This window comes from Orcinus orca, chromosome 15, assembly GCF_937001465.1.
Source record: "Orcinus orca chromosome 15, mOrcOrc1.1, whole genome shotgun sequence".
Lineage (NCBI taxonomy): Eukaryota > Metazoa > Chordata > Mammalia > Artiodactyla > Delphinidae > Orcinus > Orcinus orca.
The window spans coordinates 64,084,778-64,111,544 of NC_064573.1; the positions used below are offsets into that span (position 1 = coordinate 64,084,778).

The 26,767-nt window shown below is 53.6% G+C and overlaps 2 protein-coding genes across 7 annotated transcripts in view; one reads left to right on the forward strand and one right to left on the reverse strand.

Annotated features, from left to right (window-relative positions):
- The first annotated feature begins 81 nt into the window (after positions 1 to 81).
- Positions 82 to 26,767, forward strand: part of SMARCB1 (SWI/SNF related, matrix associated, actin dependent regulator of chromatin, subfamily b, member 1) — a 27,033-nt gene continuing 347 nt past the window's right edge. Inside the window, exons 1-8 of one of the 3 annotated variants that reach the window (XM_004276039.3) lie at positions 82 to 378; positions 4,072 to 4,210; positions 5,731 to 5,860; positions 7,755 to 7,892; positions 9,911 to 10,038; positions 13,126 to 13,292; positions 20,392 to 20,582; positions 26,335 to 26,466. In XM_004276039.3, the coding sequence (XP_004276087.1) occupies positions 286 to 378; positions 4,072 to 4,210; positions 5,731 to 5,860; positions 7,755 to 7,892; positions 9,911 to 10,038; positions 13,126 to 13,292; positions 20,392 to 20,582; positions 26,335 to 26,466 (1,118 nt within the window). In that variant the 5' untranslated portion in view covers positions 82 to 285. Of the gene's footprint in view, positions 379 to 4,071; positions 4,211 to 5,730; positions 5,861 to 7,754; positions 7,893 to 9,910; positions 10,039 to 13,125; positions 13,293 to 14,981; positions 17,393 to 20,391; positions 20,583 to 26,334; positions 26,467 to 26,767 lie in introns of those variants that run through there. The other 2 variants (XM_004276040.4, XM_049698490.1) reach the window with 2 other exon arrangements.
- DERL3 (derlin 3) overlaps positions 26,417 to 26,767 on the reverse strand; it is a 4,894-nt gene continuing 4,543 nt past the window's right edge. For 3 of the 4 annotated variants that reach the window (XM_033439650.2, XM_033439648.2, XM_004276041.4), the window contains one exon: positions 26,450 to 26,556. Coding sequence is in view for 1 of the 4 variants with exons in the window: in XM_033439649.2 (XP_033295540.1) it covers positions 26,487 to 26,556 (70 nt within the window). In the remaining 3 variants the exon portion in view is untranslated. Of the gene's footprint in view, positions 26,557 to 26,767 lie in introns of all 4 variants that reach the window. The other variant, XM_033439649.2, reaches the window with a different exon arrangement.

The following is a 26,767-nucleotide window of genomic DNA, read 5'->3' on the forward strand; positions in this document are numbered from 1 at the left end:
ACGTGTCGAGACTCCTTTAAGGGGCACGCGGGGGCGCGCTCGGCCTTTTGTTTGGGCGGCAGCGGCGCGCGCGTCAGCGTCAACGCCCGCGCCTGCGCACTGAGTGCGGCCTGGTCGTCGTCTGCTGCGGCGGTGGAGGAGCCCGGCGGCGGCGCAAGCACCTGGCCCGGCTCGGCCAGCCCTTCGCCTCCGGCTTCGGCTTCCCTGGGCTCGGCGCGCCCCGGCCCCGCCTCAGCCCTCCTGACCCTCGCAGCCCGATCGTGGCCGCCCGACTCTGCCGCCGCAATGATGATGATGGCGCTGAGCAAGACCTTCGGGCAGAAGCCTGTCAAGTTCCAGCTGGAAGACGACGGCGAGTTCTACATGATCGGCTCTGAGGTAGCCCGCGGCGCGTCCTCTCTCTTCGGGCCCCGGGCCGGCCTGGTCCCCGCGGGAGCCTCGGGGCGGGTCTGCGCGCCGAGAACGCGCGTCTCCATTCATCGCGGCGGACGGGCGGGCGCGCGCGTGCGCGGCCGGCCAGTGGGGCGTGGTCTGTCTGTGTCTGGGGGCGCGGTTTGACCGGGGCGTGGTTGAGCAGGCCCCAGCCCCGCGCTCGGTTCACCCACCGGTGTTGCGGAGTCGCGGACTCCCCCGGCTGCCAGGGCTGCGGGGCCACGGGGCCACGCTGAGTTTCACTGCTCCAGCCGGACACATAGAAACGGGATGTTATCTCTTGCGACACGTGGGGGGGAGATGTTGTACCCCTCACGCGCACCTGTCCCACACTGCTGGAGCTGGGATCCTGAAATCGTATGTTCGAAACACGGGGCTTAGTGAGGGCTCACTCCCTTCGTGTTCGTGAACTTTGAGGTGGGCGGGGAGTTGTTCTGACCTTTGATTACCAGTGAGGAAACAGGTTGGGAGGAGGATACTTGCTTTTGGATGGCTAAGGCCGCAGCCCCCGAGTTAGATCTATCAGCAATTCGGAAGCGCTTGACACTTCGGATATCTTGAACTAACTCTGAGTTAGTACAGGGGAAAGAGCCTTATGCTTTAATCCTTAACTAAAAGTGACTTTTCAGCACTTTGTTGAATCATGTGGATGACTGACTTTAGGAAAACCCTACAACTGGTTCTTCACTGGTAGTTTATACCAAGTATATTAAGTTTTTCCAGATTGCCTCAAACTAGGCTTTTTGGCAGTCCCAGGTCTGTGTGTGTACATGCACATACACATGTATTTTTCAATTATGGATATGCAATTTCGATGTGCAAACACCAAGCAGTAGTGTCTTCCTCATGTAATGAGCTAAGTGCAGATCTTGGAGAGTTAAAGCAGTTACAAATGCCAGCGGTTGCTTCTCCTTGTAGCAGTTTTCAGTATTAGACATTTCATTCCTTTTTTTTTTTTCTTTTTTTCCCCCACAATGTTTTTTTTTCCATCACAATTGAACATAGTGTGAATGAATTAAGCCTCATGATGGTCACACTGAGGCTTCCAGGACTCCCTGTGATTCCTGACTTGTCTGAGTTATATTGAGTTATGAGACCAGTGTTTTCAGTAGCATCAGAACCTTAGTGTTTCCTTTTTTCACCAGTTTTTGTAAAACACAAGGGGCAGGATGCAACACATTTTTCATGTCATCACAAAAATACTCTTCAAAGCTAGCTGTGCTGAGGAGAGGAGCCAGTGCCTGCCATCTGCCATAGCTCAGAATGGTCCTCATTGGCTGGTGGGCACAAAGGCAGTGGAGGAGTTTCAGTTTGTGATGATGGACAGGTTGTTTAAAGAAACCTTTACCTGGGACTTCCCTGGTGGCGCTGTGGTTAAGAATGCGCCTGCCAGGGCAGGGGACCTGGGTTTGAGCCCTGGTCCAGGAATATCCCACATGCTGCGGAGCAACTAAGCCCATGAGCCACAACTACTGAGCCTGCGATCTAGAGCCTGCGAGCCACAATTACTGAGCTCGTGTGCTGCAAATACTGAAGCCCGCGCGCCTAGAGCCTGTGCTCTGCAACAAGAGAAGCCACCGCAATGAGAAGTCCATGCACCACAACGAAGAGTAGGCCCTGCTCACTGCCACTAGAGAAAGCCTGCACGTAGCAGCGAAGACCCAGTGCAGCCAAAAATAAATTAGTAGTTAATTTAAGGAAAAAAAAGAAAGGAAACCTTTACCTGATCTAACAGGCAGGAAGAGCAGTCAGTTTAGCATTGACCCTGAGTCGGTGGTACTTTTGAAAATCAAGCTTGCGTTTATTAGGTGGAGCCCACAGCCAGGTGGGCAGAACATCAGGAGGCCTGGTTCCAGCTCTGCCTGTGTGTCACTTTTCTCATGTATGTAATGAGATGCTTAGACTAGATGGTCTCTAAGATCTTCCCCTTAGCACATTTTAGATTCTAGACAGCTAACTGCAGTCTTCTCTTTCAGCCCTGTTGAGTGAGAACGTTTGTCCTGAGATACAGTATATAGAGACCACATGGGAGAAGGGAGAAGCAGTTTGCTTTCTGGGGCCTGGCTTAACGATCATCAGGCCTTGGGAGGCCTGGGAAGGGTTCAGGGTCAGAGTGCTGTCTACTGATAAGCAGCAGCTCCTCTGACAGCATTGGGTAGATGACCCCCAGGCCCCTTGCCCTTGGCAAACAGGCACCATATTCAGAGAGGTGGGCCCGCCAGAGCAACACCTCAGCGCCCCCACACACTTGGGTGTAGCAGCCTTGGGAGAGCATCCACAGGTGCAGTGAGCGTGTCACCCTTCTCCTGCCATCTGCAGGCAGCCGTTGTCACCATGCCAGAGTCACTGCTGAGAGGATCCTAGGAAATCCCCATAACCACACCTTGGTTTTCCATTTGGGAAACCCGGGTCCAGAGGTGGCAAAGGCTGGTTCAGGGAAAACCCAGGAAGGCAGGCCTGGTCTCCTAAGTTCTGAAGGGACCTTGGGAAGGGCCTAGGAGTGTGGGAGGTCTGCAGGACCTGCAAAGTAGTAGTGGGGGCATTATAGTCAGTGTCTTTTCAAAAACCTAATGGAAACTATGTGTTTACCCTTGGACGGTAACCACACTCAAGCCAAATAACTCGCATGGGTCTGTGCCTGCAGTGGGGAGCACCAGTGACCCTGTGGCCACTTTCTCTTGCACTGTTCGGCAGCCCTGGTTGGGCATCATGTAAATCTTTGATTCATGAAAAATGGAGAAACTTTTTAAAAAAATATACTATAATGGGGTAGGTAAGTGGGAAAGTAGTAGAAGTGGTCCTTCGTGGGTGAACCTCACAGCTGATGAACATCTGACAGAGAAGCAGGGAGACCCAGAAAAGGGAAGTGATGCCTGGAGCCAGCACCCAGTCCACCTGCTGTCCCTGGCCATGTGACTCAAGTGTTCGTTTTTGAAAAGTCAGTGAAACAATGGAGTTTCTTTATAAAAACTTTAGGACTAGATTTCTTTTCATCAAGTAAGTCGTACTTCGAGTATTTGGTACAGGCAAACTGAAGCTATTGTTTGGGGCAGTAATGATTTATATAGCAATCTAAGGACTGCTGATAAGTGCATTTTAAACTCTTTGGAAAATTCCTTTGGTATTTCTGGTTTGAGTTTTGTTACTAAACAAAGCAACAAAGGCCATGGGGGAAATTATCCTGCATCTGTCTAAAATTAAAAGACCTTTTTGGTCTTTATTACATCGTAAAAATATCAAAGTCTTAAGATAAAAGAAAGTCAGAGAGGCCTTGCATTTCTGGAAAGTGCCAGAGATCCTTAGTCCAAAATCAGAATCACATCGAGCTGCTTAGTGAGCTCGGGGGGCCTGCCTCCCCAGTGTCTGGTCAGGCCTTTCTGAATTTGGTCCTGTCGTCAGGATGCAGATGTTATTACCCCTGCCAGAGGAACAGATGTAGGCCAGATACGAACTGCTGTTGAACCCCTGATGTCAGCAGAATGTATTTTTACTGCTGCTGGAAGCCTGGCGCCTGGAGGCCTGGGGGCCAAGTCGAGGTGTGTTTGTCTGTCACTCATCCAGCAGAGCCTCTGAGCCAGGGCCCTCCCCTTCCTCGAGGAGCTGCGACCCTCATAATGAGCCTTCTCGCTTTGCTCATAGGTGGGAAACTACCTCCGTATGTTCCGAGGTTCTCTGTACAAGAGATACCCCTCGCTCTGGAGGCGACTAGCCACTGTGGAAGAGAGGAAGAAAATAGTTGCATCGTCACATGGTAAAAAAACAAAACCTAACACTAAGGGTGCGTCTTCACGAGGGTTTGTAAACCTGTTTCAAAACCACTCGCTTATGTCATGAAGATAAAACGTTTTCACTCCGGAGCGTCTTCACGGCAGCCCTGACCTTAGGGTGGCGGAGTGTCCTGGGGGCCCCCTGGAGCGGGTGGTCCTCCGTTAGGGTTGGTCAGGGTCAGGTGTTGGCAGCGGGCAGTAGGTGGAGGGGGCGGGGCCAGGGCGGAGAGGGTGTTGTGAAGACCACTGGTCTGAAAACGTTTTAGGAATGCTGTGATGCTCTACCATATGCCGCGGGCGTGTTGCCATCGTCACCCTCCATGCGCCCGGGCGGCGGGGGGCCGCCCCAGCCCCCTCTCCCCTCGGGCTTTCACCGCTTCGCTTCCCAGCGCACATCCATCGTGTGGCACTTGGTTCTGGCAGTCGGTCCGCTGGTGCTCGTGTGCATGTCCCGCTTGGGGCTGTGGGGCGCTGCTACCCGACCCGGGAGGGCGGGCAGAGGGTGCTCCTCACCTCTGAGCTGGGGAGAGGCCCTGTGCCTCTGGGCTTGGTCGAAGCTGCCTTCCCTTTGGCAGGGTTGCCTGGCGGAGCTGGCCCGGGCCTCGTGTGCGTGTGCCTGCGTGCCTGCGCGTCGTCCGTTTGCGTGCGTGTGCCCGTTTGCGTGCGTGTGCCCGTTTGCGTGCGTGTGCCCGTTTGCGTGCGTGTGTGCATGTGCGCTTTACAGTCTGTCCCGTGCCGGTATGTCTGTAGGCCCTGCGTTGGTCTCGTCTACCATGTTCTTTTAATGCAGGAGCCGGAGCTGCTTTTCTATGCGCTGCTGTAACTTTTCACTCCCTCCCGCGCTTTCCAAAGCCTCCCTGGTCCTCCCTCCGCCCCAGTGGAGCGCCAGTCACTAACCAGTGCGTCCCCAGCTGCGCTTGCCCCTTGGAAGCCTTGGCGACTCTTTGGCCTCGCGCTCGGGAGACTCTTTCCTGTAACCATCTGTCTCTCCACCAGGCTTCCTAGGTGAGCTGTGGTCGAACTGCCTAGAACTCCCCGCTCCCGGGCAGCTCGCATCCACTGGCGCTGGGCCAGGAATTCCTGTTTGGTGTACAGCAGCTCTTTCCAACTCTCTGGGCTCTTGTTTTAAAAGAAAAATGTTTCTCATCCCTCATTTCATCTCCACCTTGCTTCGTGTCGTGGACTGCAGCGGTGTCAGACCTCTTCCCACTGGCGGTGTCACTCTGGAGCCTTCCTTTCCCCGAGAGGCCCCGTGGGCTGAGCTGCCCATGGGCGTCCCCTGTGCCTGGAGCCAGTGCTCCTCCCGGGACACGTTAGTCCCCGTCCATCCAGGGAGTGCTGACCCGGGAGGGCCTCTAGAGAAAGCCAGGGTCCAGACCGCCCCTTTGGAAGAGGCCAGCATTGGGCAGTAGTGAGGTTGACACCCGCTTTCCCACCTCCTGCATGTGAGGACCTCAGTGCGCTGCATCTCCTGGCTGCTGCTGCTCACTGCCCTCCCGCAGGGTGACCGCAGCCGCATCTCTGGTTGCAGATCATGGATACACGACCCTGGCCACCAGCGTAACTCTGTTAAAAGCCTCCGAGGTGGAAGAGATTCTGGATGGCAACGATGAGAAGTACAAGGCTGTATCCATCAGCACGGAACCCCCCACCTACCTCAGGTACTGCACCCCCGGGCTCGGCTCGCTCTCGGGACACCCACGGGTATTTTTCTCATGCCCTGGAGCCAAAATACTTTTCAGCAATTTACCCACTGTGTTTACAGATCGTCTTAGCCAGGCTTCGAAGTTTTTTCTGACTTTGGAATTTCTAAGAAACATAAGTCAAGTCTTGGGTTCTGGAGAGTCATTAAGAAATGCTTTGAAAGTGGGATTCACTAATCTGTCAGAACAATTAGCGGCCCAGATCAACTCACCAAAAAAACAAACAATAGATTTGAACATATCAACGTAGATCCTTTGAAAGAGCATTTACACTAACAGTTAAACGGGAGAAATTGGGAAGTTGCTACCTTGTAGAGTTTGTTCATTTAGATTTATAAGAAAAACTTGGATACCCCAAGTATTTCCTCTATTTTATGTAGACAAATAGGTAAAGTGTGATCCACACTGAAGCACAGGAGTAAACAAACACAGGGAATGATGTTTGTTCTTGGGTGTGATTTTAAAAATGCAGAATAAAAAAATAACTAGCAACATAAAGAACCGGGGAGGGCGTCATGGAGTGGGCACACTCACGCCCACCGTGGCGGCTCTGCCTCAGGCATTGCGGCCCCAAAGTTTTTTGTTGGTCTCTGATCTATTAATTCCACCCCTGGGAATTTGTCCCAGGGAAATAATTTATACCGTAAACAAAAACCATTATAAGTACAGAGATGCTATTGGTGGCATGTGAATTATAAAGGGAACTAGGGAGCCCCTTGAGTGTCCTGCCTCAGGGAAAGGCTGTGTGAGCGAAGATGCAGACACCCAAATAGTCTGGGGTTACACGATGTGTTGTGGGTAAGTAGACCCTGCAGCAACCCAAAACCTGGCTCACATGAGCGAGACGTGCAGAATACCTGCGTGACACTTTCAGCTTTCAAGAAAACATGCGTTTAGGTGCATGAGATGGCGGGAGCACTAAGGCGGGGGGCAGGCCATTGTTTCAAGTGATGCGGTTACGGAAAATCATGAAGGTGACATGGTACAGAGGTTGGGGATGGAAAGGTGAGTTACGTACAGTTGCTGCCCTCACGTTGCTCCCAGGTTACTAGGGACACGGCCCGAGGGTGATGAAGGGGCTCGCAGAGCAATGTGGGAGCCCACCCACTCCTGTCGGTCAGCTTTTGGTACTTTCCTAGTAGTAAAAGCAACTTGTAATTTGGAGAGAAGAGTGAGCTCTTTTGGGACATGGGTTCCTTGGATTACTTTGAGCATCATTTTCTAGAGAGTATTTACCAATGTGTCTTCTCACTTCTACTGGTCTGAAGGCCCAGAGGCCAGAGCCGTTGCCTAGTCTGTCTCAGCCTGGACTGCATGTCTAAAATAACAGTCTGAGTCTCTGGCTGCTTCAGACCTCCAGCGACTCACAGCCACCTGCTGAGTGCATCCGTTTCCTGCAGAGCACGCCAGCCCCTGTAATCAGGACCCTCTCTGTGTCTCCAGCCCTGCTGCCCTCTGTGTTCTTCCTGAAATGCTCTCCTCTCCTCCACCCATGAACCGTGACTCAGCATTTAAGCCTTTGCTCCAGGGCTGCTCTACTGGGCAGCCTTCTTGTACAGTCTCCTCCTGGCAGAAGGGACTGTGCTTCCATGTGGCTGTAGCACGTTGGGTCAGCATGTAGCACGTTGGGTCATGGCTGAGGCACTGGGCTGGGGCCCCTCTGCACCTCCCCTAACCCAGGAGCAGTGCTGGTGGGAGCCTAGGGAATAGACACCCGTGGAGTCTGGGGTGCACAGAGGTCCCCACTGGGACCTGGGGCCCAGCAAGGGCGCAGTGGGCATTGACCACGACCTGATGCCTGGTGGGCAGTTTCGGCTCGTAGACTGAGCGGAGGTATTTCCATGTCTCCCAGGGAACAGAAGGCTAAGAGGAACAGCCAGTGGGTGCCCACCCTGCCCAACAGCTCCCACCACCTGGACGCCGTGCCCTGCTCCACCACCATCAACAGGAACCGCATGGGCCGGGACAAGAAGAGGACGTTCCCGCTGTGGTGAGTGGGCCTCGCTCTCTGACTCCACCGAGGTCCTCCAGCATGTTTTAGTTTCCTCCTCCCCAGAAAAACGCTCTGCTTTGACCTCCTGTCCCAGAAACTCTGCACTGCTCCTCCTTGGGGCTGGTCTCCCTCAGCGTCCAGCATGACTGGCCTCTGCGTGGTCCAGCCTGGCTCTGCCTGCGCTCACCCCCGGCTCCTCAGGTAACGTTCCTGGGTGCAGTCCCTGGACCTTTTCTCTGCCATCCACATGACTCGATGCTTAGTTGCCCGTGGTGCCCGAACAGAACGCCACAAACTGGGTGGCTTGAAGCAACACAAGTTTATTCTCACACAGTTCCAGAGGCCGGGAGTTTCACTGGGCCAGAATCAAGGTGTTGCCAGGCCCTGCTCCCTCCAGGGTCCCTTCCAGCTGCTGGCAGCTGCCACATTCCTTGGCTCGTGGCAGCATCACTCCAGTCTCTTCCTCCCTGGTCACATGGCCTCCTCTGTGTGTGTGAAATCTCCCTCTCTTTCTCTGTCACTCTCTTTTTTTTTTTCTGGCCGTGCCGCGTGGCTTGCAGGATCTCAGTTCCCTGACCAGGGATTGAACCTGGGCCACCGCAGTGAAAACCTGGAATCCTAACCACTAGGCCACCAGGGAACTCCCTCTCCCTCTCTTTCTTGTGAGGACACTTGTGATGTAATTTAGGGCCCACTTGGACAAGGCTTCCTCTCCTTTTTTGCTCTGTAAGGTGACAGTCACAGGTTCCAAGACTTAGGACATAGATGTCTCTGGGGGGCCATTTTTCAAGCTCCTGCCCACTAAGCTGTCCTCTGAATGCCGCCCCAGGCACCTCCAGCACAGGCTGCCTGCAGGCTTCTCTAGCCCAGGACACAGCAATCCCGTCCTTCCTGTGCCTGGGCCACAATCCTGGAACCCTTCCTCCTTCTCACAGCATAGAGCCAGTCTCCACAAATTCTACTTGCTCAGCTCTCCAAGTGTCCAGAATCCGACCACCCTTGGCCAGCTCCCCACTGGGCGTGTGCCCCTTCACTCAGGGCAGGTCCTCTAGATGCCCCGTCACACCAGCATCCACGTGACAGAGTCCTGGTGGTGGCTGCCACTCTCTGGCCCCGGCTCCTGCCTCCCTTCACCTCAGGCACAGTGGCCTCCTCAGCGCTCTTCAGCTGCCCAGGCACTCCTGCCCTCGCTATTCCCTCACTTCCTGCCAGCATCTGCAGGCTCATCCCTTTCTCCCTCCTCCTTCCCTCCTCCCCCTTCCTTTTTCTCCTTCCCCATCCCTGTTTGAATGTCACTTCTCAGAGTGGTCCTCCCCTTTTAGAATGGCCACTCTGTCCTAGAGCATTCGTGTCTGGGTGGGGAGAGGGGGGTGTTTTCCTCATTTGTTTGTTTGTCATCTATGCCCCCAGCTCTCTGAGAACAGTTCTCAACCCTCGGTCTTCCACCCTTGGGTTTCCTGTGCCCACCCTCACCCCATATCTTCCCGCTTCGTCTTCCTAAAATACAGGTGTGAGCACAGAACTGCCTTGCTCTCAGTCTTCCTGGGGCTCCCTCGGGGTCGAGGCTGGAGATGGAGAACTGTGGGCACTTGGACCCCTGTGGCTTCCCAGCATCCTGCCACTGCTCCCCCGCCCCATCTGCACCCCTCCTTCCCTCAGCAGCTCTTGACTCTCCTGCCCCTCGGCCTTTGCTCAAGGGCTTCCACTTTTGGGAGTACCCTTCCTTTCCTACAGTTTCCTGGGAAAGTCCTACCTGCTTTGGGGCTTAAATCTCCCTTACTTCGGACATCTCCATCTTGTCCTGCTGCCCAAGTCAGCATCTCCCCTCCCATCCCACGTGTCCGTGGACCCCTGCTGGCACTGTCTCTGCCACCTCAGCCCATAGTGGACAAGTCCCTGTAAGAAGCAGGGTTTCCCCTCTGGTTAGGTCACAGTGACCAGTGGTGCAGAGAGGGAGGCCTTGGGTGCAGGGATCTCAGCCCCCCTTGCTGAGCATGCTGCTGCCTCCCTTCCAGCTTTGACGACCACGACCCAGCTGTGATCCATGAGAACGCGTCCCAGCCCGAGGTGCTGGTTCCCATCCGACTGGACATGGAGATAGACGGGCAGAAGCTGCGGGACGCCTTTACCTGGAACATGAACGGTATGTGGTGGCCAACCCACCATCTTGCACACAGTCTTGTTTCCTGCCTGCTGCCCATCGGGGGGACCCTGGACTCTGATTGTGACATTCAGAGCACTGTGGAGTAGATTTGGACGGTGTGGGCTTTGGGTTCAAATCCTGGAATGCAAACCTGGTTCATTGTTTGAAAATCAGTCAGTGTGATCCATCATATTAACAGACTAGAAAAGATAAATAAATCCCTTGATTATATCAATTGATACAAAAAAAGCATTTAACAAAATCCAGCACTCGTTCTTGATAAAAACTCAGGAAATTGGGAATAGACAACATAGTGCTGGCAGTACTAGCCAGAGTAATAAGACAGGAAAATGATATAAAAAATATACGCTTCAGAAAGGAAGAAATAAAACTGTCTTTATTTGTAGATGGCATGATTATCTACATAGAAAATCTCAAGAGACCTACCAAAAAAACCTGCTAGAACTAATAACCGAGTCTTAGCAAGGTCACAAGACCCAAAATAGACATGCAAAAGTCAATTGTATTTCTATACATTATATACTGTCAGTGAACACGTGGACACTCAAATGTCCAGTTAAAAATATGTTATTATTTAGAGTTACTCAGTTAAGAAAAAAGGTGTAAATCTTACAAACATATAGTTTGTTTCAGGAAACATTTTGTATGCTGAAAACTATAAAGCACTGATGGAAGTAATTAAAGGAGATCTGAATAAATGGACAGACAACTATGTTCATGGATCAGAAGATTCAAGATGTTAATTCTCCCTAAAATAATATGCAAGTTTATTTTTTTTTTCATTTTTATTGGAGTATAATTGCTTTACAATGGTGTGTTAGTTTCTGCTTTATAACAAAGTGAGTCAGTTATACATATACATATATCTCCATATCTCTTCCCTTTTAATATGCAAGTTTATAAGCAATTTCTTTGAAAATCCCAGCAAGACATTTTGTAGATTTAGACAAAATTGTTCTAAAATTTCAATGGAAAGGCAAAGGAACTAGAGTAGCTAAAGCAATTTTGGAAAAGAAGAAAGTAGGAGGAATGAGTCTTCCTAATCCCAAGACTTGGTGTGGAGCTGCAGTAATCAAGGCAGCATCTGAATCTACAACGATCATAGACTAAAAAAGTTAACTTTTAAAATCCTCTGCACAATATACTCATAGGATGCTTGGCCTGAGCACCTTAGCTTCCTGCTCCTTCTCCAGAACTGGATGTATGCGTTATCAATAGTAGGCTGGCTGAGTGTTCAGGTCTGGCACAATGGTGCTGTGAGGAGGTTGGTCTCTAGCTCTTCTTCTGGGCTAGTGAAATAGTGGGGTCAGTTGTCTGTTAAACAGACCTCATTCTATTTATTTATTTAGTTATTTCTTTCTTTTCTTCCTCCCTCCCTCCCTCCCTCCCTTCCTTCCTTCTTTGTTGCGTGCGGGCTTTCTCTAGTTGCAGTGAGCAGGGGCTACTCTTCACTGCAGTGTGTGGGCTTCTCATTGTGGTGGCTTCTCATTGCAGAGCACGGGCTCTAGGCATGTGGGCTTCAGTAGTTGTGGCACACAGGCTCAGTAGTTTTGGCTCATGGGCTCTAGAGCTTAGGCTCAGTAGTTGTGGCGCACGGGCTTAGTTGCTCTGCCACATGTGGGATCTTCCCGGACCAGGGCTCAAACCTGTGTCCTCTGCATTGGCAGGCAGATTCTTAGCCACCGCACCATCAGGGAAGTCCCAGCAGACCCCGTTCTTGAAGATGGAATCATGCCGAGTGCTTGTGAGGGAATTCATTCCTTTTTTATATATATATAAATTTATTTATTTTACTTATTTTTATTTTTGGCTGCATTGGGTCTTCATTGTTGCGTGCGGGCTTTCTCTAGTTGCAGAGAGCGGGGTCTACTCTTCGTTGCAGTGCACAGGCTTCTCATTGCAGTGGCTTATCTTGTTGCGGAGCATGGCTCTAGGCGTGTGGGCCTCAGTAGTTGTAGCATGCAGGCTCAGTAGTTGTGGCTTGCGGGCTCTAGAGCGCAGGCTCAGTAGTTGTGGCGCAAGGCTTAGTTGCTCCACGGCACGTGGGATCCTCCCGGACCAGGGCTTGAACCTGTGTCCCCTGCATTGGCAGGCGGATTCTTAAACCACTGCGCCACCAGGGAAACCCGGGAATTCACTCTTTTTTTTCCCTTCTCTGTGGCTCATCCCAGTTTGGCACGTGGTCATTGAAGTTTGGGTTATGAGAAAGGGCAGGTCTGGGGAAAACAGTTGACTGCACAGGACCTTGCTGTAGTCCAGCCAGTAGTGGACAGTCCCCATGAAGCTCACCCCTGAGGCCTGGATCTCCAGGATCCAGGATCCGTACCCACCCCCACGCTGTCGCCTTGTTGAGTGCGTGTGCTGCCCACAGAGTCAGAAACTCAGTGGGGGGGTTGTAAAAAGCCACACGCAGCCCCAGGTGATCTCTGGGGGATTTCCACTGTGGAGGAAGTGGTGGATAGACATGCACCTGCTCCGTCTTCCAGTGGATGCTGGCTTCCAAGTGGCTTGTCCAGAAGGAACCTGTGTTAGCTCAGGCCGTGGTGACAAAGTCCCACAGCCTGGGGGGCATAACAGCAGGTTTTATCTCCTCCCAGTTCTTGAGTCAGGGTGTTGGCAACGTTGGTTTCCTCTGAGGCCATCTTCGCCCTGTGTCTCCACGTGGGCTTCCCTGGTTGCCTGGGTTGGAAGAGGGGAGGAAGTGGCACGTCAGCTCTGAAGTGCCTTTGCTTCCCCCCTCCCCAGACAGCTCACTGGTTAGAACTAACAGAGCCATGCAGTCCTAAGCCCGGGAGCGGGGAGCCTGGGGTTGGGGAGCACATAGGGTCTTGACCACCTCCCGAGGTGTAGGGGGGGTGTGTGTATGGATTGAGGGCCAGAAGCGGGGTGTTCGTCTTGTGCTTCCTCTCCTTACCGTGTCTGGGAGGATCCATCGTCCTCATCTTTATGCTCATCTTCATCCAGGTGGGTTGGCAGAGGAGGACAGGCTGGGGGAGGTCAGGGCTGAGCACGGTGACATTAGGCCCTGCAGTCCACCAGCAATTCATACCTCTCACCTCATTTCAGAGAAGCTGATGACCCCTGAGATGTTTTCAGAAATTCTCTGTGATGACCTGGATTTGAACCCACTGACGTTCGTACCAGCCATCGCCTCCGCCATCAGACAGCAGATCGAGTCCTACCCCACAGACAGCATCCTGGAGGACCAGTCAGACCAGCGTGTCATTATCAAGGTAGGCAGCTCCCTGCCCTGCACCAGGGCCTTCCTTGTACTGGTGGGGGTCATGGGGTGCTGAAGCTACGAGGAGGCTTCAAGAGAAGCCTGTCTGGGATTCATGCTGAGGGACAGGGCTTCTGGAAAGCTGTCCTTCAGGCAGCTTATCCCAGGAAAGGTGTGGGCTGGCTTCTGAGTAAGGTATCACATTCTGGGCGCATTTGGGGTGCTGCTGTGGCCTTGCCAGGTGTGGAGCAGAGCCTGGGTGGTACAAAGGAGGTTGTGCCAGCTGACAGGTAGAGCAGGGAAGGCTACAGTAAGATGAGCACACTGCCACACTCTTCCTGTGGGCAGGCTGCGCCAAGCACACCCCATACTGTCTCAGTAACCTCCACCATCCTGGGGGAAGATGCTGTGTTACAAGTGAAGAGGTGGGGCCACCTACCCCCAACTGCCCTGCTGAGAAGTGGTAGAGCTGGGGTTTGGGCCCAGGCCTGCCTGCTGCAGAGCCTGCTTGGTATGAAGCAATATCTCATTGTGGTTTTGATTTGCATTTCCCTGTTTGTTTTTTTACGGTACTCGGGCCTTTCACTGTTGCAGCCTCTCCCATTGCGGAGCACAGGCTCCGGACGCGCAGGATCAGTGGCCATGGCTCACGGGCCGAGCCGCTCCGCGGCATGTGGGATCTTCCCGGACCGGGGCACAAACCCCTGTTCCCTGCATCCGCAGGTGGACTCTCAACCACTGCGCCACCAGGGAAGCCCATTTCCCTGTTGATTAGTGACCTTGAATATCTTTTCATGTGTTTATTTGCCATTTGTTTATCCTCTAAGGCTGCTTAAGTCCTTTGTGTTTTTGAATCAGGTTTTTGTTGTTAAGCTTTAGCGGTTCCCTGGGTCTTCTAGATAGCAATCCCTTTTCAGATAAAGTGATTTGCAAATATTTTCTTCTATTCTGTGGGTTGCCTTCTTATGTTGTTGATAGTGCCCTTTGATGCATAGAATTTTTTTATTTTGGTAAAGTCCAGTTTGTCTATTTTTTCATTTATTGTGTATGCCGTTGGTGGCATATCCGAGAAATCATTGCCAAATCCAATGTCATAAAGCTTTCACTCTGTGTTCTTCTAAGAGTTTTATAGATTTAGCTCTTACATTTATATGTTCCATCCATTTTGAGTTAATCTTTGCATATGGTGTTAGGTAAGGGTCCAGCTTCGTTTTTTTTGCATATGTATATCCTGTTTTCCCAAAACCATTTGTTGAAAAGACTATCCTTTCCTCATTGAATGGTCTTGTCAATTTTGTTGAAAATCATTTGACCACATATTTGAGAGTTTATTTATGGGCTGTCCCACTGGTCTATTGTCTGTTTTTATGTTGGTACCACACTGTTTTGATTATTGTAGCTTTGCAGTAAGTTTAGAAATTAGGAAGTGTGAGTCTTCCAGTTTTGTTCTTTTTCATCATTGTTTTGGCTGGACGTCCTTTGTTCTTAGATTCCATATGAATTTTTTTTTTCTTGGCCGAACTCTGTGCATGTGGGATCTTAGTTCCCCAGCCAGAGATCGAACCCAGGCCCCCTGCAGTGGAAGCACAGAGTGTTAACCACTGATCTGCCGGGGAAGTCCCTCCATATGAATTTTAAAATAGATTTTATTCTATTTCTGCAAAAATATTGTTGGGATTTTTTTTTTTTTTTTTTTTGGCAGTTCGTGGGCCTCCCACTATTGTGGCCTCTCCCGTTGCGGAGCACAGGCTCCAGACGCACAAGCTCAGCGGCCATGGCTCACGGTCCTAGCCACTCCATGGCACACGGGATCCTCCCGGACCAGGGCACAAACCCGTGTCCCCTGCATCGGCAGGTGGACTCTCAACCACTGCACCACCAGGGAAGCCCTCTATTGTTGGGATTTTGATAAGTATTACATTGGATTTGTAGACTGCTTTGGGCAATCTTCACATCTTTATAATATTGTCTCCCAATCCATGAACGTGGGATGTTTTTCCATTTATTTATGTGTTTAATTTACTTCAGCATGATTTTTGTGTTTTTTTTTTTTTTTTTTTTTTTGCGGTACGCGGGCCTCTCACCGTTGTGGCCTCTCCCGTTGCGGAGCACAGGCTCCGGACGCGCAGGCTCAGCGGCCATGGCTCACAGGCCTAGCCTCTCCGTGGCATGTGGGATCTTCCTGGACCGGGGCACGAACCCACGTCCCCTGCATCAGCAGATGGACTTTCAACCACTGGTTGCCCCAGCATGTATTTAAATTAATTAATTAATTTAAAATTTAAATTTATTTATTTATTTATTTATTTATTTTTGGCTGCCTTGGGCCTTTGCTGCTGTACACAGGCTTTCTCCAGTTGTGAGAATGGGGGCTACTCTTCGTTGTGGTGCGCGGGCTTCTCATTGTGGTGGCTTCTCTTTGTTGTGGAGCACGGGCTGTAGGTGCATGGGCTTCAGTAGTTGTGTCCCACGGGCTCTAGAGTGCAGGCTCAGTAGTTGTGGCACATGGGCTTAGTTGGTCCATGGCATGTGGGATCTTCCCAGACCAGGGCTCAGAACCCGTGTCCCCTGCATTGGCAGGTGGATTCTTAACCACTACGCCACCAGGGAAGTCCCTTCAGTGTGTTTTATAGTTTTCATTGTAGAAGTCTTTCATCTCCTTAGCTAAGTTAATTTCTAAATATTTTAGTCTTTTTGATGCTATTGTAATTGGAATTTTTTTCTTAATTTCAGATTGTTCATTGTTAGTGTGTAGAAATGCAACCGATTTTTGTGTGTTGACTTTGTATCCTCCTACTTTGCTGAATTCATTTATTCTAATAGTGTTTTGGTAGAATCTTTAAGGTGTTCTACAAATAAGATCATATCACCTGGGAACAGAGATAACTTTACTTCTTCCTTTCCAAATGGATACCTTCTATTTCTTTTTTTTGCCTAATTGCTCTGGCTAGAAATTCCAATGCTATGTTGAATAAAAGTGGCAAGAGTGGGTATCCTTGGCTAGTTCCTGATCTTAGAGGAAAAGTTACCATTCTTTCACCATTGAGTGTGATATTTACATTGATTTTTTTGTGTATTAATTTTATGTTGACATAGTTTCCACTTATTCTTAGTTTATTGAGTGCTTTTACCATGAAAGCGTGTTGAATTTTGTCAAATGCTTTTTTCTGCATCTGTTGACATGATATGGGTTTTTTTGGTTTGTTTGTTTTTTGCGGTACGTGGGCCTCTCACTGTTGTGGCCTCTCCCGTTTCGGAGCACAGGTTCCGGACGCCCAAGCCCAGTGGCCATGGCTCACGGGCCCAGCTGCTCGGTGGCATGTGGGATCTTCCTGGACTGGGGCATGAACCCATGTCCCCTGCATCGGCAGGTGGACTCCCAACCACTGCGCCACCAGGGAAGCCCCGATCATATGGTTTTTGTCCTTCATTCTGTTCAAGTGGTTTATTGCATTGATCGGTTTTCTTATTGAGCCATCCCTGCATTGCCATAATAGATTCCACTTTTTATAATTGATTTATGTTGTTGTATCATTTATAATGATGTGTAATTCTTCTAATGTGCTGTTGAATTCAGTTTTGCTAGTATTTTGTTGAATTTATTTTTTTAAATTTATTTATGGCTGCATTGGGTCTTCCTTGCTGCGTGTGGGCTTTCTCTAGTAGCAGCGAGTGGGGGCTACTTTTCATTGCGGTGTGCGGGCTTCTCATTGTGGTGGCTTCTCTTTGTTGCAGAGCATAGGCTCTGGGTTCACGGGCTTCAGTAGTTGTGGCTCTTGGGCTCTAGAGCACAGGTTCAGTAGTTGTGGCGCATGGGCTTAGTTGCTCTGTGGCATGTGGGATCTTCCCGGACCTGGGCTCGAACCCATGTCTCTTGCATTGGCAGGTGGATTCTTAACCACTGTGCCACCAGGGAAGTCTGTTGAGGATTTTCATATCAATGTTCATAAGAAGTATTGGTCTATAGTTTTCCTTTCTTGTAGTATCTTTGCCTGGCTTTGGTATCAAGGCAATGAGTTATGAAATGTTCCTTGCTCTTCAGTTTTTTGGCAGGATTTTTTTTTTTTAACATCTTTATTGGAGCATAATTGCTTTACAATGGTGTGTTAGTTTCTGCTTTATAACGAAGTGAATAAGCTATACATATACATATATCCCCATATCTCCTCCCTCTTGCATCTCCTTGCCACCCCTCTGGATGGTTACAAAGCAACGAGCTGATCTCCCTGTGCTATGCGGCTGCTTCCCACTAGCTATCTGTTTTACATGTGGTTGTATTTATAAGTCCGTGCACTCTCTCACTTCGTCCCAGCTTACCCTTCCCCCTCAAGTCCATCCTGTTTTTGGCAGGATTTGATAAGGATTGGTATTAGTTCTTCTTTAAACGTTTAGTAGGATTCACCAGTAAAGCCATCCGGTCCAGGGCTTTTCTTTGTAGGGAGGTTTTTAATTACTGATTCAACCTCCTTGCTAGTTAATTTCTTTTAAAAGAAATATGAATTTATTTTTCTTAACCTGCTTCAGTTTCTCATTATGGCCAACTAGCAGAAAAAGGGCACGGGTGAGAAAGAAGGGGGACGTCCTGGGAGAGAAGCAGTGGGGATGTGTGGGGTGCAGCTGTGGGACCAACACCTGTGTTCCTGTGCGCAGCCTGTGGCCCCTGGAGGGTGGTCCCTACTCCGCTCTGTGCTGCATCTTTGTCCTGTAACCATGGTGGGGACGTGGACTTGCAGAGTTGGCTACACCCAACTGCATGGTTCCAAATAGGTGGGATCAGCCACAGGGAGGGTCCTTGTGAGTCTGACAGCTGGCTTCTCTGACATTTTCTTGTAACTGAGTGTCATCTTTTTATTTTCCTGATGGGGCTTGTGGGCAGCCATACAGAAAGTTGTCAGGCAGTTGAAAATCCACCTGGGACCGTCACCTGCTCCCTGATCAGAGGCTTTCTTGGTGACTAAACAGCTCTCAGCCGTGGGGTCCGTTCAGGCCCTCACACCCACCTATAATCCCCACCCATGGGATGGTGTCGGCTGGTAGGCTGCTGGGAGACCATCCCCAGGTCGGGGTCCTGCTTGGTTGGGGTCGTGAGGGCCTACCAGCATTGGGGCCGGACACAGCTGGTCAGGGAAGGCCTGCTGCCGGGGAGGCAGAGCCTCGTGGGCACTGTGACCTTGGGGGAGCGTGCCACCTGGTAGGCGAGCACGCTGATGGCCACATCCAGGGTTTCCCATGTGTCACAGACTCCAGAGGAGCCGGGTGCTTCTGGGACACAGTGAAGGATGACATCTGACCAATGTCTCCTCACAGAGCAGCGCCTTAGCTCAGGGCGGCCGCTCACAGGTGCTCCCGGAGTGGTGGAACAAAAGCCTAGGCTGGCACCGCGACCAGGACACCTGGCCCTCCAGGGCCGTGGGGCTCAGTGCAGCTGAGGGTGGAGCTGTCAGACTCTGGGGGGCTGGTGGGCCCTTTCTGGGGGAGGGAATGGCATGTGGGTGATACAGGTTGAAGCTGGGGAGCCTGCTCGGGGGGCCTGGCCCCACAGTCCAGCCGCCCCTCACCACCCCCCACCCCCTGACGGCTCCCAGTCCCCATTCTGTGAGTTTCCTGCATCCTCTGTGGAGGCCTCAGGCCCTGCTCTGCCCAGACCCTCCCCTGGGAGCCCCACCCTGCTCTCTCTCAGCTTGTCCAGTTCTTCCTAAAATGCCCCCTCCACCGGGCGGCCTTCCTGGGGCTCCTGGCTAACCGCTGACTGCACTTTCTGCCCCTCCCCCTCTTCCCCTCAGCACCTACACCTCTGATGTCCCCTCATTCACGTATTTAACCCCGCACTGGATGTCAACCCATGAAGATGACTCTGTGTCTGTTTTTCCCACTGTGCGTCCCCTGTGCGCCTCCTGGGTCGGCAGGAGTATGTATTTCTTAATAAACGATAGCGTTGATGAGCAGTCGGCGCAGTGCACACACAGGCACCGGTCTGCGTGGCACCCCTCATGGCCAGGCCGAGTGGTGCGCAGGGCGGTTTGGTCCCGTGTCATGTGTCCACGGGCTGCCTGCTGCTGCTGCTTCGCTTTCCAGTCCTGCTGTGCCGACGTGGCTCACCAGACACGTGGTTCCTGCTGGGAAGGGCCGGCTCTTCCGATTCTCACCCGCAGACCTGCTTGGTCGCCCAGCAAGGGCGCGGCTTGGAGGTGGGAGTGGCGGGGCCTCGGCTGCAGAGTGGAGTGCCGTGCAGGGGGCCCAGACGTGCAGGACTTCATGCACAGGTCAGGTGGTAGGGCCTCACATTTCTCTGAAGGCATGGACGAGTCCCGATCCGAATCTTAAAAGCCCAGCTGAGCGCCTGGGGACAGTAGCATGAAGGGGCAGGTGCACCGTGGCCTGCTTGGCTGGTAGAGGGCTGGACAGCAGGGGCAGGGGTCTCCACACGATGCCCAGTGAATGCCGCCAGACCCCGAGTTGTCCTTCCTGTGAGTCTCTGATGCCCAGTTTCAGAGCAGGCCCAGGTCATCTGTGGGGTGAAAAGTCAGGGTGGGGAGCTCCTGGGGCACAGGCTGTGGCTGCAGGTGGCACGTCTCACAGATGCCTCTGGGGAGCGAGGCGCAGGAACCAGCATGGCCTCCGCTCCCGCCGCCCCCCACCCCCACACGCCCAGGCCCTGCCTGTGCCATGCGGGCTGTGAGTCTGTGAGCGCACATAGCAGATGATTTCAGAGCGGGGCATGTTCCGTGAAGAGACAGAGCAGGGGGGTGGGCGCTGGCTCAGGTGAGGGCTCGGGGATAGTATCTGATGAGTGACCAGTGTTTATCACGTTGTAAAGGTCCAGAGCGGTGCGGTAGAAGGGCAGAGAAGAGGGTACCGGCCAGTGCAGGGAGCGAGGGGGTGGGAACAGGGGCAAGGCGGGACTCAGGTGCCCGGGGCCCTCCCTAGAGGGTGACAGTGCCGGGCCCTGAACCACAGTCTCTCTGGCTGCCCAGGAGGTCTGTGGGGTCAGCCCCGTTTGCGGATGGGGAGTTGCAGCCAGAGGGATAAGGGCAGCCGTCCCACTTCCTTATGGGCCTGGAGGGGGGATGCAGTTCTGCCTGCTCTGACTCGTGTTCCTGGTTCTGGCCCAGCTGAACATCCACGTGGGAAACATCTCCCTGGTGGACCAGTTCGAGTGGGACATGTCAGAGAAGGAGAACTCGCCGGAGAAGTTTGCCCTGAAGCTGTGCTCCGAGCTGGGGCTGGGCGGGGAGTTCGTCACCACCATCGCGTACAGCATCCGGGGACAGCTGAGCTGGCATCAGAAGACCTACGCCTTCAGGTAGGTCTTGGACAGGTGCCTCCTCCTCCTTCTGCAGACCATTCTGGGGACAAGGCTTCCCCCTGTGTGTGGTGATGCCTTTGGGACTTTCTGGAGCCTCATGATGCCGTCTGGCCGAGAGCAGCTTTGCGGGCTCAACGGCCTCTGTTGGCTCCTCCCATCCCCCATCACAGAGGAGGATCTAAGGAGGCGGCGGGTCTGCCCCTCTGTCCTCACCCACTCTGCCGCCAACAGCCCCTGCCGCCCTCACACGCCACCTCCTCCCTGCACTCACCCAGACCCTTCCTCGGTCGGGGTTGTCTGATGGACTGGCACTGAATCTCAAACAAGGCCTACTCCATGCTGCCTTCCCTGGAGGGGAGTCAAGAGGCTGCTTGTTCAGTCAGAGAGCAGGTGGTGGGCGCCCCTGCCGGCTGGACCCGTACTGGGTGCCGCTGTGGAAGAGGGAGTAGCGTTCAGGCTGCTGGGGACGGGGCGGGGGGGGGGTAGGGAGTGTAAATATAGCATTTGGTCCAGTGTCATGGGTGCTGGTGGGGGTGGACCGGGGGACAGGGCTTCTCATGACATAGATGTGGCCTTCCTGTTCCTGGTGGCCCTGCCGTGCGGGCCTGGCCGGGGCAGGAGTCGGCGAGCGTTAACCACATAGCAGAGCTCGCCCACCAGCAGGACTGTTTGTCACATCCAGCCCTGTCCCCTGAGCTCCTTTTCCTCTGCGGGATGGGGTGCCAGCGGGGGCGGCGCTGAGTATCTCTGCATCAAAATAGGATGTTAGGATTTATTCTGCTCGTCAAGCTGTCACCGTCCACATTTGGAGGCCATTACTGAGGGACCACCCCTTAAGGTGGTGCAGAGGAGCAAAGATGAAGAGCCTTGAAGAGACGGAACAGCTAAGGGAGCGCATGAGTCTGTTTGTATCAGCTGGTTCCCCCAGAAATCCCACGAGGTAGCCTTCTCAGTTTTCCTGTAGCTCTGAGCAAGAGAGAAGGAATGACCAACACCCGCAGGGCCTCAGGCCCTGGGCGTCCCGGCTGACATAACATGCGTGGCCTCCCATGACCTCCAGCAGCCCCGCTAACTGGGGATCCTGCTCCACAGATGTGGGTACAGGCCCACACTCCACATCCCATGGGAGGTCTGCTCACGGTGTCGCGGTGTGTGTCCACTGACGGCATGCAAGCTGAGGCCGACCGGACTGGGGCCAGTCTGGGGTGGCCCTGCTTCCTAGAGTCAACCCTGAGGTCCTGGGAGTCCCTCATCACCAAATGCTGAGTCAGAGCCCACATCTCACTGGTGTGCAGCAGGGGGACTTGGAGGGTGTCCACACACGAGGCCGCATCCCTCCTGCTCTGATTGCCGGGGCTCCGGGCTGTCGGCAGTGCGACCTGCAGCTCCAGAGCAGGCCCCCGGGGTCCCCGGGGGGTGCAGGTCAGGACTGGAATGGAGTGCTCCCATTTCAGCAGCTAGTTAACACGTTCCGTTGTGTGGGTGGGAATGACTCTGGTACTGAGGATGCAGCTTTCAAATCCTCAGGATCAAAGGCAGGGCCGCCCCACTGGGGACTGTGGTAAGCATGCCCCCTCCACAGCAGCCTGGCCCAGCCAGCTGGGTGCGTGCGGCCTGCCTGGTGGTCTGGAGGCGGCCACAGGCCTCCTTTGGCATCAGGAGGGCTGCTGCACTTCCCCAGCCAACCAGGCTTCGTGGGCTCGCGTGTGCTGGGTCTGGGCTGGGCAGCGGGGTGCTCGGAGAGCTGGCAGGACAGGAAGGGGAGTGCGGGGTCAGGCTTTATCATCCAGGGGCAGGACTGCGGCTAGCAGGGGGCCTGGAACTTTGTCTCCTGACCCCACCCCGCGTTCTCCCCTTGCGCTCCCCACACCTCGGGAGCTCCCCGGGAGACCAGTAGCAGCCTTTCCCTGCTGTCCAGCCTCTGCCTGGGGAAAGGAGAGGGGCTCGCCGCATCTCCGGGGCCAGGGCCTGCCTGGCCCACAGAGAGCTGGACGGGGAGCCCCAGCCTGGTTTCTGCTACGCGAAGCCTGGCAGCTGCTGAGTCGCATGACTCCTCAAGGAGACTTTAAGCTCTGGGCCCCGTCACCCCTGTTGGAAGCTCTCTGGATTCCTGTGAGCCAGTGCTGGCTGTCTCCGCCAGACTGAGTCCAGCCTGGTGTCTGGCCGCGGTGCCCTCCTCTGCGACAGTGGAGCAGGCTAGTCACAGGCTAGTGAGCTGGGGCACCAGCGCGGAGAACAGGCAGCGGGCCGGGCAAGCCTGATGTGGGCAGAGGCAGGCAGTGAGCATGAGGGGGACGCGGGCGTGTGGCTGCTAGAGGATAGAGCTGAACCAGAAGGACATACAGATGTCTTGGAACCAGCGGAACGGAGACAAGAGTCAGTGACGAGGGGGCAGGGCTCCCCAGGGGAGGGCTGGGCAGAGGGTGTGAGGGTGTCAGACGGTCACCGAGACTATGAGGGGGGTGGCATCCTGCAGAGTTCCTCTACCTCCTCCAGGCCAGCCCTCCGCCCTGGCTGGGGACACAGGGGAGAACCAGTGCGCTGTCCAGCAGAGGAGGTGCGAGTGCCTGGCCACCGAGGCCAGAGGGTGTGGGCCAGGGAGGAGGCAGCGGGTGGCCAGGGCAGGAGCGGCTGGAGGAAGCTGGGGACAGGCTCAGAGAGCCTGGTAGCTGTGCCCGGTGGGGGACAGAGGCATTGTCACTGGAACAGCCTCAGGGTTGGGAGGCACCAGGGTCGTTGTGGACTGGCTGACCAGAGCCACCAGAAGAGGTTAGTCCTGGGGCTCCAGCCCCTGCGCTGGCCCCATGGCCGGGCTGGCCGGCTTGTTTTCGTTCACCACCTAGAGTGTCGACTCAGTGAGTTTTTGTGTGTTTGCACAGTTCCGCAGTCCTGGGCAACCGCTGATCTACTTCCCGTCTGTAGATATGCCTGTTCTGAATACTTAACGTAAATAGAATCATATAACATATGGTTTTTTGTGGCCAGCTTCTTAGCATAATGTTTTCAGGGTTCATCCATGTGGAGCCTGTATCAGAACTTCATTCCTTTTTGTGGCTGAATAATATTCCATCATATACACAGACCATACTTTATTTATCCAGTCATCAGTTGATGGTCATTTGGGTTTTGTTAACTTTTGGCTGTTAAGAGTAATGCTACCGTGAACATTTGTGCACAAGGTTTTGTTTGAACACCTATTTTCAGTTCTCTTGGGTATGTACCTAGGGGTGGAATTACTGAGTCACGTGGTAGCTCTGTTTAGCGTTTGGAGGAACCACTAGACTTGTTTTCAAAGCGGCTGCGCGGTTTTACATTCTCTCCAGCAGACCAAGGGCTCCAGTTTCTCCACATCTTTGCCAGCCTTTGTTATCTGACTTTGATCCTAGCCACCCTAGTGGCATCTCCGTGTGGTTTGATTTGCATTTCCCAATGGCTGATGGTGTTGAGCATATTTTCATGTGCTGTTGGACGTGTGTATATCTTCTTTAGACGAAAGGTTATTCAAGTCTTTTGTGTTTTAATTGGGTTATTTGGTTTTATTATTTAGTTGTAAGAGTTCATTATATATCCTAGCTACAGGTCCCTTATCACATACATGATTTGCAATATTCTCTCCCTTTTTGTGGGTTTATGTTTCACTTTCATGACAGTGTCATTTCAGGCACAAAAGTTAAAATTCTTTTTTTTTTGATGTGGACCATTGTTTTAACGTCTTTATTGAATTCATTACAATATTGCTTCTGTTTTGTTTTGGTTTTTTGGCGAGAGGCATGTGGGATTTTAGCTCCCTGACCAGGGATTGAACCTGCACCCACTGCATTGGAAGGCGAAGTCTTAACCACTGGAAGGGTTAAGGGAAGTCCCACAAAAGTTTTAAATTTTGATGATGTCCAGTTTATCTATTTTTTCTTTTGTTGCTTGTGCTTTTGGTGTCATACCTAAGAAACAGTGGCCTGATCCAGGCTCCTGTCCCAGCACCATTAGTTGGAAAGACTGCTCTGTCCCCATTGAGCGGGTTTGGCCCCTTATCCAAAGTTAGTTGATCATAAACAGGAGGGCAACGTCGAGTTTTGCCCCCTCCTCCCAGCTGAGGAGCTGTGGGCAGGTTGCTCACCATCGCAGCCTTGTTCTCCTCTACCAAGCGGGCACAGTCATGCTTCTCAGCTGGCCTCTTGTACCTCGTGAGGTCATAAAAGTGAGGTCACATCGAAGATGAACGTCCAGGTCCTCTGCCTCCTCAGCCATGGCCTCCCTGCCTGGACACCGCAGGTCGTGGGAACATCAGGGTCCCAGGTGGCCTTGAGGCCCGGGAAGCACAGTCCCCTCAGAGGGGATTCTGAGGGCGTCAGGGCGGCTCTGCTCGCATGTCTCCTGCAACACCTATGGGGCCTGCTGGCTCCAGGCCCATCCTTCCGTGCCTGGTTCAAGCAGTTCTTATTTTAGAACAAACCCACTAGGGTGGAATCTTCCCAGAGCCACGGGGATGTAAACACAGGGGCCTCCAGGACCCACGCTCCAGCTCTTGTTTAAGAGGAAAACATGTTTGGCTCCCCTCCGCGTGGGCTTGGCGACTTTCATGTTTCCCCTTCCTGAGGAAGGCGGCTGGGAGCCCTCGAGGTGAGGAATGATGTTTGGGTCTTTGGCCGGATGGTTTTGGGATTGCCAAACCGCCACCCGGCTGGGGAGCAGCTGTCAGGAGCAGCCGAGGAGGGGCGGCCCAGCCACAGGCCTCTGAGTCACCAGCACCAGCTCCAGCTCCGGGCCTCATGGGCATGGACCCCACGGGCCAAGCTGTGGCAGCAAGAGGCGAGCCCCACTTCTGCAGGGGAGCAGGGCAGTCCTGGGCTGTGCCCCGTGCGCCTGCGGTCCCTGAGACTCCAGGCCGAGGGGCAGCATGAGGGGGGTGGGCGGGGGCTGTGGGAGTGGCACCCGGCCCTCACATAGTGGACGTACTTTGGATGTTTAGTAATAGTGATCCTCTAAAAGCCCTCACAGCAAGGACATTGTCCCCACTTTCGAGATGAGGTGTTTAGACCAAGGCCAGGGGCCTGTTTTCTTCTGTGCCATCATCCACCGGGCACCTCCCTGGGGCCCCCCTGCTCTCCCTCCTCCAGAGCTGACTCTACAGGGCTCTGGGTAGATGGGAGCAGGGCTCGGGCTGTGCTGAGGCTCACCGGGCAGCCTGGGCTTGGCCCTCCTGGCAAAGGTGGCAGCTCGGTCAGGCACCCCCAGCCTTGGTGGCCTCGCTGAGGCTGACCCCCCAACCGCTGAGTCCACTTAGCCAGAGGGTGTGCAGATGGCCCTCAGCTGGAGTCGGAGACGTTTCTGAGGGACCCCAAGGTGGAGAAGTCAGAGGTCGTGGGTTCTGGGCCCCATGACGGGCTGAGGAGCTGTGTGTGGGACCATCAGGGGCAGTGGCCTTCAGTGAGCGGCATCTGGACTCCTGGGTGGACTCCTTTGGTTTCCTTTTTCGTGGACGCTGAGCGAGGCGGACGGCCCTCCCCCTCCCCACAGGTGCAGTGGGAACAGCTGGCCCTGCAACGCTGTCCTATGGACCCTTCCCCAGCATGCAGACCTGGAGTCGCTGTCGTGGTGTCCACTGGGCCGCAGCACCCCCACCGCCCTGTTGGGGGCCAGGCACAGACACCAGGCTCCAGCGTTCCAGCTGCCCGTGGGGCGTGGACAGTGCTTTCTGGAGCTTCTCCGGTTGCTGCTCTGTGAACTGTCTACTTCCTCCTGTCTTCCACAGTGAGAACCCCTTGCCCACGGTGGAGATTGCCATCCGGAACACAGGCGATGCTGATCAGTGGTGCCCGCTGCTGGAGACCCTAACAGATGCCGAGATGGAGAAGAAGATCCGCGACCAGGACAGGAACACAAGGTGCCTCCCCAGCCCCATTTTCAGGCAGGACAGGACCGTCGCCTTTCCCGAGACCCAGCAGGCCCCTGGATGATGAGTCCCAGTCTAGTCCTGCAGGGGACAAGAGTAGCCCTTGGGTCGGTCTGACCACAGCCTAGACCAGGTTTCGGGACCCCTGGAGAGGTGGGTGGGACAGAGGGCAGCTTCAGGGCCCCAAGTAGCAGGCCAAGGCTGAGGGAGGGGCTGGGGATCCCACCTACCACATCCTGTCTCTGCCCCTTCCCCTGGCTGCCCTAGAGATCCCTGGTGGAGGGGCAGCTGC